The sequence below is a fragment of the Melanostigma gelatinosum genome, assembly GCF_949748355.1.
Source record: "Melanostigma gelatinosum genome assembly, chromosome: 12".
NCBI classification, from domain to species: Eukaryota; Metazoa; Chordata; class Actinopteri; order Perciformes; family Zoarcidae; genus Melanostigma; species Melanostigma gelatinosum.
The window spans coordinates 2,252,921-2,264,383 of NC_136645.1; the positions used below are offsets into that span (position 1 = coordinate 2,252,921).

Sequence of the window (11,463 nt, forward strand, 5' to 3'; positions counted from 1 at the left end):
ACACTAAACCTCTTTAACATCATAAAATATTATGATTCTGTTCTGATTTTACAGGAAAATTCTCTTTTCTACCTTGTCTGCATGTATTGACTCTAACCGCTCCTCTGCTTCCTTTGTGCATTGCATTGTGGGAGAATAGTGTGCATCAAACAGCACATCTTTGAGGTTGTATACATTATTTTGTCACTTTTTAATCCATTTTTTCATGAACACACGACATACTCGCAGTAGTAATAGCATATATTCAGGAAACAGTACATGTCTCTCACAAGAGAATTAAGATGTAAATTAAATCCACTTTCTTTAAACTACAGTTTGAGAATGAATTTATCTTTCTCAGGTATTTAAACAGATGGAAGGTCATTAGTTATTTTTTACCAGAGCTGTCTCTGTGCTATGATGCTTTCTAAATCCTGACTGAAAATCCTCAAATAAACTATTGTTACACAGAAAGTCACACAACTGATTTGCAACTGCTTTCTCAAGGATCTCAGAGAGGAAGGGAAGGTTAGAGATCGGTCTATAGTTCTACACCTCTGGATCCAGAGTGGGCTTCTTAAGAAGAGCTTTAATCACAGCTACTTTGAAGGACTGTGGTACATGACCTGTTACTAAAGACAGGTTGATGATATCTAATAAAGTTGTGCTAATTAATGGTAGCACTTCTTTAAGCAGCCTAGTCGGTATAGGGCCTAAGAGACAGGTGGACGGTTTAGACGTAGAAATTGTTGAAGTCAGTTTGTGAAGGTCGATGGGAGTAAAGCCATCTAAACATATATCAGGGTTTACAGCTGTTTCTAAGGTTACTCTATCGGTCGAGGGCAGGAGATTATTAATGTTCTCTCTAATAATTATAATCTTATCATTAAAGAAGTTCATGAAGTCATTGCTACTGAGGTCTATCGGGATACTCGGCACAACAGAGCTGTGACTCTGTCAGCCTGGCTACAGTGCTGAAGAGGAACCATTATTAACCATGTTAACAATGAATGTATGACGGCCACCCTCAGACATCTCTCAGCATTATTATCTTCTCTTCATGGCCCTGCGAGACTCAAACAGAGAGATACAGAGGAAACACGCTGTTTCCAATATTGTCTCGGGCTGATGTCGTAATGTGCTCGGCTGGATATGTTTCTCCATAAAGAGAGAAGAGCAGCGTTTCTGAAAGGTGAACAGTCCCTCGCCTCCTCTCCCACTTTTGAAATGTGACAGATAACATCCTCCCTAGTTCAAAAAAACGGAGACGAGGGTGTGAGGGGAGGAGGGGGAGAGGAGGGGGGGGGGCAGGCTGATTTCAAAGTTTTGGAGGAACCGGCATTTCATCCAACCGGTGCTCTTTCTGATGTTGGCCTTCAAACGGCTCATTTTTTGCTCCTTCTCATTTCATCTGTTTCTTCTTTCTCCAACCAAACACCCCCCCCCCACCCCTCCAAAAACTATTGTCATCGGAGTCTAGATTCATTTTAGATTAATGTTCTCGTTTCTTTCTCTCTTGCATTTCCTTCAAAGGACCTCCATTATGTTGCCAGCGATAAGGGCGAGGTGGTGCTCGCGGACGTGGCCAAGAGGAAAGCCAATGAAATCGAGGCTCAGACCATCGCAGGCAATGGTAAGAAAAGAAGAAGAAATGATCAGAATGTTTGACCGAAAAAGACACCAAAATGTGACTCGTTATTTCTCCTCTCATCTGGAACTGTGAGGTGGAGTCCCGATAATATCGGTAACTCGCCCACGCCGACACACTGTTCTGATATCTAACACCCGCCACTTCCTGCCGACTCTCGCTCTCGTTTAACGACACAAAGGAGAAGCGACTCAGATCATGTTTGACATGTTCAGAAAGTCACACGACCTGTTGCCTTCTCGTAAGGCTGGATGTCCTCCACGGCGGTGATCAACAGTGAGATAGTGGAAGCAGGTTCAGGACATTGAATAGAACGTGTACAAATCTAACTTTACAGTCAAGTCACTTTATTTGCTTCTTTACAATAATTAATAAATCACACGATCAAATAATATCTCAGACATAAACAAGAGAATATGTATAAATTAATAAAAGTCTCACACCACAACAGTGTTTCACTACTGAGTATAAAAACTAATTAAAGAGAAAAATCCTTCTCAAAAATAGTAGTTTCTTGCGGTTCCACCTTAAGGTTCCTGATATTTGGTGCTTTTTTCTCTCCTAAAATGCAATTAAAAGTACAGTGATATAAAGTGTAGCGTCTTGAATAATAGCGTCTTTAATATCAGACTAATTAAATACGTTGCACCAAAGGTTTTCGGAGGAAAACCAGCGAAGGCCCTTTTTTTTTGTGTCGTTACTTCAGGCTGTGCTGCTGCCCTTTGACAAACACTCCCGAAAGCACATACCAGAGGGGATCAAGCCGAGTTCCTGATTACACACACACACACACCCACTCGGACAAACACACACACACACACACACACACACACACACACACACACAATTCCTCACAGAGGCTTCAAGGGCCAACGGGTGAGCAGAAAACATTCAAATTTGTGAGGGAACTCGATGAACATGTCTGATGAGTCCTTCATTGGTGATTAAAACACACCAGAAGGCAGAGTGTGTGTGTGTGTGTGTGTGTGTGTGTGTGTGTGTGTGTGTGTGTGTGTGTGTGTGTGTGTGTGTGTGTGTGTGTGTGTGTGTGTGTGTGTGTGTGTGTGTGTGTGTGTGTGTGTGTGTGTGTACTCACAGACAGCCAAATGAGGCGAGAGAGGTATTTAACTCCACCGTATAAGGTCAGGCCCCTCAGGCCGAGTGTCTGTGTGTTTGTCGTGAATGAAAATGAGCGTTTGTGTAACTACGAGGCCTGTCTGCATGCGCTTTCTTTCTTCTTTTTTTTGTTGGTTCTAATGTGATGCATAACACGCACACGCCTCCTCATAAGCCTCTTAATTATGTCCTAGATGATTTACCTCCATCACCTGCAGCATGTCCTATCCTTGGACAACAGCGCTGCAGAGAAGGAGGGAGGAAGGGACAGAGGAGATGAGGAAAAAGGAGAGATGATGGCAGGAATAGAGGACGGAAGAGGTGGGCAGAAGGAAGGGGGGAAGAAAAGGAATAAAAAGAAATAGAAAGTGGGAGAGGAAGAAGGTGAAGGAAAGAAACATGAATGAATGAAGATAAGGAAAAACAAGAATATGAACGAGGAAAGGAAATGAAGAAATTCATGAAAAGTGAAGGATGCATGAATGTTTATCGAATGCAGCCGCCACGTTTTCTTTGCGTTTGTTTTATTTCCGGTCTCTTAACTTTTGGCCGCTGTACTAAAGTAAACTAAAGTTTAGAAAAGAGTTCCGATCGGTTCACAGCCTGCTGTGAATTTCACAAAGCTGGAAATAAAGGTCTACGTTCACGAGGACGTCTCACCTGTAACGGCAGCTGGATCATCACGATGTCTCGAGATCACGCCAGAGTGTATAGAAGTCTATAGAAAATGACTCTACTTCTCTCTTGATTTATTCCCTCAGTAAACATTGTAAACATGAGTTTATGTCTCAATCTCTAGTTTCAAGTCTTCTTCAATACAGCATGATGTTCATTTAGTACATTATGCTCCATTTAGAGTCACACAGACCATAAAGCAGGGGATGCTTTAGGGCGGGGCTTACTGTGATTGACAGGTCTCTACCAGAGACGTATACGGCGTCTCTACGTCAGTCCTGATGTGGTCACTTCGGCTCATTGGTTACCAACCAGTCTTTAGTTGAGGTAAAACAAACCTCTAAAAGCCGCTGCACACGAACCTGCTGAGCAACAAACAGCAGACGGCTCAGCTGTGAGTCACTGGTGAACATGGTGGAGCGTTTAGCAGCGCGACAGACAGCTGTTTCCCTCAGGAGGTGGTGGAGCTCAAAGAGAGAACATGTTTGACTGACGGTTGATTCATCGGGTGAAAACTAATACCCCAAATATATAACATACACACATTAGAAAAGCACAAACACGTCCTCATTTGAGAACTTTAACTTTTAAAAGTTGCTGCGTAAACAGCTGGTGGTTGATTGTGAGACAGCCGTGGAACAAAGCGCGTTCTGGTCGTCTTTAGCGCTGCACGTTGTTTTATAAAAGTGATATTTGCTAATATGTGATCACAAGAAGCAGGCGTTCACTTCCACAACACGTCACCACTTCACAAGTTCAAGGACAAAACAACGAAGTCAGAAAGCTGAAACGCCAACGTGGATCGAGAGAAAGAGAAAAGAACACGAAGGAAGAAAACAGTAATAAATAGCTGGAACTAAATATTTGACAAATGAAAAGACACATGCTACATGTTTGACTGAAACACACACTCACTCAAAAGGAGGATACTGACATCGTGTCACAGCACCCAGGGGGAAATTAGTTTGTGTGTGTGTGTGTGTGTGTGTGTGTGTGTGTGTGCGTGTGCGTGTGCGTGTGCGTGTGTGTGTGTGTGCCCATAAGCGGACCAGAAAAGCCACCTCATAAATAATGAGTGGCTCGTTTCAAGCAGAGAGCTCCAGTCAACAGGTGTCTCGCTTTACACACACACACACACACACACACACACACACACAGGGCCCCTGGCATGGCCGCCCGTCACACACCTGCAGGATCAGCTCTCGCTCTGTTGTACTTTTCACTCCACTACATTTATCCGACAGCTACAGATCTTCACATTCACATTATTTTACATCAACAGACAAATAATGCGATTCATTTTTGAGGATTTGAACACCAGGTGTTCCCACCTTTTGGGCTTTTGACCCCCAACAGAAGAGCAGGTGGAGCAAAATGGACATTTTATCTTGAGTAACCGGGACATGATTTCTGGAAATCACTGTTTTCAAATGTATTTTTTGGCGCTTCGAGTGCCGTCTGTTTCCATTATATTGTAGAGACGGCAGACATCTCTACGGCTGATATCTCCTCAACTATAACTCACACCAACACAATCTCCACTCTTAAATATCACGACATGAAAGAGGAAAAACATGTGTTTTGGATTTTAGGGTGAACTGTCCCTTTAAGTGTTTCCCACATTGAAAAAGCAAATAATTATTTATTCATTTATTGTTATTAAACATGGCTCCTCAAAGCAACACAGACTAATATTTGTTCTCCGTTATGGGATGTGTGCTGCTAACAAATACGTCTGAGCATCAGAGGGTCCAGCGCTGATCAGCATGATACCTGCTGTGGAAACACAAACATCATCTACAGATGTGTGTGTGTGTGTGTGTGTGTGTGTGTGTGTGTGTGTGTGTGTGTGTGTGTGTGTGTGTGTGTGTGTGTGTGTGTGTGGTGGTCACATCGTCACGTGAATCCATATGTAACAACACATGAATTCAGAGTCCTTCCACGCTCACTAAGCATGTCGCTCACATGCTCTTCAAACAAGTTCTCACGCTGCAGCGACAGGAACCTTCGGCTCCGGCCCGACAGTGTTTATGTTTGAACACACACACACACACACACACACACACACACACGAGAGACTGCAATGTGTTTGTTCTCTGCCACAGCCACACACACGACAGCTCATATTCAAAACAGCCCCGGAGACATGTGTGTTTGTGTAAATATGTGTCCTGTATGTGTGCAGTTGGGCGTGACGTTGTGCTCGTAAACCGAATCCTACAGTTTGTCATAATCGGTCGTTAAACAGAAACGTGGAAGTTGCTCCGAGTCCCGACACATCCTGCTGTACAGACAGACGAACCTCTTGTTATGGAGGCAAACACACACGTCTACTGCAGACTGTACATCCTCTTAATGTAGAGATGTCGTTCACAAGTACGTTAAGACTCGCACTAAAAGGCCTCCGCAGCACCTGAGTTTATTGATGAACATCTAATGACAATAATGTTGATGCTGCTTCATTTAAACCTGCACACGTAACGCCAGCAAATCCAAGTACAGGTGTGTTGCAATTATAAGAGTGGCGAGCAGATTATTTTGCACAAATTTTGCACGTTGAGGAGATTCAGGTGTCTGATCAGGAGGGTTACTTTCCTGTGGAGGTATTCCAGGCATGTCCAACTGGGAGTAGAGGGGGGGGGGGATTATCTGTCCCACCTGGACCGTCGTCCCCCAGGAAGAGTTGGAGGACACGACTGTGGCAGTTTGGGCGTCTTTGCTTAACCTGCTGCCAGATGAGGATAATTAGCAGAGGAAGGATTGATGGAGGAACACATGGATGGATGCCAGTGCTGTTGAAGCAGTTCAGGGGTTTAATGCCTTGCTCAAGGGCAACTTGACAGTCGTAGTTGCAAGAGACGAATTCGTTCCTCATCTGATTTAACCAACCAGTCAGTCAGCGCAGTGAAGTCTAGAGGAGCAGGAGTAAAAACAGCTCCTCTAGGCCATCGCCACCCCGGATCGTCTCACTTCAAGGAAATCATAGAAACGAGTTGATTTGCATTGGAAAGAAGAATCATTGGAAAGAAGAGCACATCTTCTGCTATTATTCACAAAAACAGAATCAATAGATCTCGTGGTTCTTCTCGTGGATGTCTTGGACTGAGAAGACTCATTTCTATGCACCTCTTCTCATATTCATGTGCATCCATTGTGAACAGAGATGAACAGAGATCCAGCCTTCACACACACACACACACACACACACACACACACACACACACACACACACACACACACACACACACACACAAACAAACAACAGAGGACACACATCTCAGCTTAGAAATGCTCTCTTTTCATAACAGCGTTGGAAATTGCTTATAGCTGTCTGGCTGACGTGTGTTGATTTGGAAAGATTCGGCGTTGTGAGAGGCAGAGCCGTCCTCTCGATCCCCCTCTTTCTCTTCCTCTCGATCCCCCTCTTTCTCTTCCTCTCGATCCCCCTCTTTCTCTTCCTCTCGATCCCCCTCTTTCTCTTCCTCTCGATCCCCCTCTTTCTCTTCCTCTCGATCCCCCTCTTTCTCTTCCTCTCGATCCCCCTCTTTCTCTTCCTCTCGATCCCCCTCTTTCTCGTCCTCTCGATCCCCCTCTTTCTCTTCCTCTCGATCCCCCTCTTTCTCGTCCTCTCGATCCCCCTCTTTCTCGTCCTCTCGATCCCCCTCTTTCTCTTCCTCTCGATCCCCCTCTTTCTCTTCCTCTCGATCCCCCTCTTTCTCTTCCTCTCGATCCCCCTCTTTCTCTTCCTCTCGATCCCCTTCTTTCTCGTCCTCTCGATCCCCCTCTTTCTCTTCCTCTCGATCCCCCTCTTTCTCGTCCTCTCGATCCCCTTCTTTCTCTTCCTCTCGATCCCCCTCTTTCTCTTCCTCTCGATCCCCCTCTTTCTCTTCCTCTCGATCCCCCTCTTTCTCTTCCTCTCGATCCCCCTCTTTCTCTTCCTCTCGATCCCCCTCTTTCTCTTCCTCTCGATCCCCCTCTTTCTCTTCCTCTCGATCCCCTTCTTTCTCTTCCTCTCGATCCCCCTCTTTCTCTTCCTCTCGATCCCCCTCTTTCTCTTCCTCTCGATCCCCCTCTTTCTCTTCCTCTCGATCCCCTTCTTTCTCTTCCTCTCGATCCCCCTCTTTCTCTTCCTCTCGATCCCCTTCTTTCTCTTCCTCTCGATCCCCCTCTTTCTCTTCCTCTCGATCCCCCTCTTTCTCTTCCTCTCGATCCCCCTCTTTCTCTTCCTCTCGATCCCCTTCTTTCTCTTCCTCTCGATCCCCCTCTTTCTCTTCCTCTCGATCCCCCTCTTTCTCTTCCTCTCGATCCCCCTCTTTCTCTTCCTCTCGATCCCCTTCTTTCTCTTCCTCTCGATCCCCCTCTTTCTCTTCCTCTCGATCCCCCTCTTTCTCGTCCTCTCGATCCCCCTCTTTCTCTTCCTCTCGATCCCCCTCTTTCTCGTCCTCTCGATCCCCCTCTTTCTCTTCCTCTCGATCCCCCTCTTTCTCTTCCTCTCGATCCCCCTCTTTCTCTTCCTCTCGATCCCCCTCTTTCTCTTCCTCTCGATCCCCCTCTTTCTCTTCCTCTCGATCCCCCTCTTTCTCTTCCTCTCGATCCCCCTCTTTCTCGTCCTCTCGATCCCCCTCTTTCTCTTCCTCTCGATCCCCCTCTTTCTCTTCCTCTCGATCCCCCTCTTTCTCTTCCTCTCGATCCCCCTCTTTCTCTTCCTCTCGATCCCCCTCTTTCTCTTCCTCTCGATCCCCCTCTTTCTCTTCCTCTCGATCCCCCTCTTTCTCTTCCTCTCGATCCCCCTCTTTCTCTTCCTCTCGATCCCCCTCTTTCTCTTCCTCTCGATCCCCCTCTTTCTCTTCCTCTCGATCCCCCTCTTTCTCTTCCTCTCGATCCCCCTCTTTCTCTTCCTCTCGATCCCCCTCTTTCTCTTCCTCTCGATCCCCCTCTTTCTCTTCCTCTCGATCCCCCTCTTTCTCTTCCTCTCGATCCCCCTCTTTCTCTTCCTCTCGATCCCCCTCTTTCTCTTCCTCTCGATCCCCCTCTTTCTCTTCCTCTCGATCCCCCTCTTTCTCTTCCTCTCGATCCCCCTCTTTCTCTTCCTCTCGATCCCCCTCTTTCTCTTCCTCTCGATCCCCCTCTTTCTCTTCCTCTCGATCCCCCTCTTTCTCTTCCTCTCGATCCCCCTCTTTCTCTTCCTCTCGATCCCCTTCTTTCTCTTCCTCTCGATCCCCCTCTTTCTCTTCCTCTCGATCCCCCTCTTTCTCTTCCTCTCGATCCCCCTCTTTCTCTTCCTCTCGATCCCCCTCTTTCTCTTCCTCTCGATCCCCCTCTTTCGCTTCCTCTCGATCCCCCTCTTTCTCTTCCTCTCGATCCCCCTCTTTCTCTTCCTCTCGATCCCCCTCTTTCTCTTCCTCTCGATCCCCCTCTTTCTCGTCCTCTCGATCCCCCTCTTTCTCTTCCTCTCGATCCCCCTCTTTCTCTTCCTCTCGATCCCCCTCTTTCTCTTCCTCTCGATCCCCCTCTTTCTCTTCCTCTCGATCCCCTTCTTTCTCTTCCTCTCGATCCCCCTCTTTCTCTTCCTCTCGATCCCCCTCTTTCTCTTCCTCTCGATCCCCCTCTTTCTCTTCCTCCCGATCGCCCTCTTTCTCTTCCTCCCGATCCCCCTCTTTCTCTTCCTCTCGATCCCCCTCTTTCTCTTCCTCCCGATCCCCCTCTTTCTCTTCCTCCCGATCCCCCTCTTTCTCTTCCTCTCGATCCCCCTCTTTCTCTTCCTCCCGATCCCCCTCTTTCTCTTCCTCTCGATCCCCCTCTTTCTCTTCCTCTCGATCCCCCTCTTTCTCTTCCTCCCGATCCCCCTCTTTCTCTTCCTCTCGATCCCCCTCTTTCTCTTCCTCTCGATCCCCCTCTTTCTCTTCCTCCCGATCCCCCTCTTTCTCTTCCTCTCGATCCCCCTCTTTCTCTTCCTCCCGATCCCCCTCTTTCTCTTCCTCTCGATCCCCCTCTTTCTCTTCCTCTCGATCCCCCTCTTTCTCTTCCTCCCGATCCCCCTCTTTCTCTTCCTCTCGATCCCCCTCTTTATCTTCCTCTCGATCCCCCTCTTTCTCTTCCTCTCGATCCCCCTCTTTCTCTTCCTCTCGATCCCCCTCTTTCTCTTCCTCTCGATCCCCCTCTTTCTCTTCCTCCCGATCCCCCTCTTTCTCTTCCTCTCGATCCCCCTCTTTCTCTTCCTCTCGATCCCCCTCTTTCTCTTCCTCTCGATCCCCCTCTTTCTCTTCCTCTCGATCCCCCTCTTTCTCTTCCTCTCGATCCCCCTCTTTCTCTTCCTCTCGATCCCCCTCTTTCTCTTCCTCTCGATCCCCCTCTTTCTCTTCCTCTCGATCCCCCTCTTTCTCTTCCTCCCGATCCCCCTCTTTCTCTTCCTCCCGATCCCCCTCTTTCTCTTCCTCTCGATCCCCCTCTTTCTCTTCCTCTCGATCCCCCTCTTTCTCTTCCTCTCGATCCCCCTCTTTCTCTTCCTCCCGATCCCCCTCTTTCTCTTCCTCTCGATCCCCCTCTTTCTCTTCCTCTCGATCCCCCTCTTTCTCTTCCTCTCGATCCCCTCTTTCTCTTTGGAGGAGGTTCTTTGCCAGCAGGAGAAGCCACGTTGTTTTTGCCTGATCGTCGTGTCTCCCCCTCACAAAGGCTGCCGTGACTTCAGGCCCTTTAACGACGGACAAAGAGACAAGAGCTTTATCTGAAGATCCGCTTCTCCACCTACTCGCTCTTTCTCCTTCCTCGTTACGGTGAAAGCCTGTTAGCTCCGGTGTGTTGAAGGAAAAAGCAGCATTTGTTTGCGTGCGTTTCTTTCTCTCTCTCAGCTCCGTTGCTCCGATCCAACAACCTCCGTTACTGTTTGACTCCTCGTCTCAATTCAGGAACTTTACCGGCGTGACATGTTGACATGTTGACATGTTTCACCACACACGGGAATGGCGACGTGTGACGTCCAAATTAGCGAAAGCCTACACACTCACACAAACCATAGAATATATCTATTGTACGTTTTCTGAATAAAATACGAGACATTAATCTGACAAAATAAGGTGCCAACAAATGTAACAAGCCAACGTTTTGATCTCAAGGATCTTTACCAGGCCGGCGAGTGTGTGTGTGTACACACACACACTCGATACCCAGGTGGTGGTGATCTGCACAATTAAAAATCAAGGCTAAACTAATCAACACGGAGCCGGAGACCAGGGTTCAACACCCCGAGGGGAATACATGTTGTAGAATACAGTAGAAACAAAACACGTTTTATAATCTCAATCAATCTGAGTTAAAACACATATCATCATGGCTTAAGTTTTATTTACATTTGTTTGGCTTATTTTGGCGCAGCAGCTTACATTTAGGATAAGACGACAGAGAATGAGGCCCATGGAATCCACTACGTCTCAGAAATTCAATAAAATACACAAATGACTGAAATTATCTGAAGTACAACAAAAGATTAAAACTTGGACAAGACGAACGGTAAAAGTAGAATTAGAGTCGAATATTTATGATTCATGTTTCATCAGAATTTGTAAAAGAAACAAACAATATTAAATAACCATGAGCGTCACTCGACCTGTGTTTGTTTACTCGTGTGTGGTTTTTGTTTACTCTCCGTCATGTTTCCCTCACCGACTATTACAGGTTTTGGTTTTAGTTTTAGAAAATAGTGGAATAAGAAAAAGAAAATCTGTGGTTCTTTCATTTTATTCTCAGGTGAATGAAAACTGCTTTCACTCATCCTTATCGTGTGTGTGTGTGTGTGTGTGTGTGTGTGTGTGTGTGTGTGTGTGTGTGTGTGTGTGTGTGTGTGTGTGTGTGTGTGTGTGTGTGTGTGTGTGTGTGTGTGTGTGTGTGTGTGTGTGTGTGTGTGTGTGTGTCCTAGAAGATCCTCTGAGAGGCAGAAATGGTGTGTTGCTTGGTTCCAGCCTCGGGGACGGACAGTCGGAGCGGAACCAGAGTGCATCAGGACCTTCGTACCCAGAAACTCCCACAACACAGTGAGTTACATGTACTGT

The 11,463-nt window shown here is 46.7% G+C and overlaps 1 protein-coding gene across 1 annotated transcript in view; it reads left to right on the forward strand.

Moving 5' to 3' along the window:
- Positions 1 to 11,449, forward strand: part of wdpcp (WD repeat containing planar cell polarity effector) — a gene marked incomplete at its 3' end in the record, with an annotated part of 95,689 nt that extends 84,240 nt beyond the window's left edge. Inside the window, exons 14-15 of the mRNA XM_079280111.1 lie at positions 1,513 to 1,612; positions 11,331 to 11,449. Of these exons, the coding sequence (XP_079136237.1) occupies positions 1,513 to 1,612; positions 11,331 to 11,449 (219 nt within the window). The remainder of the gene's footprint in view (positions 1 to 1,512; positions 1,613 to 11,330) is intronic.
- Positions 11,450 to 11,463: the final 14 nt, after the last annotated feature.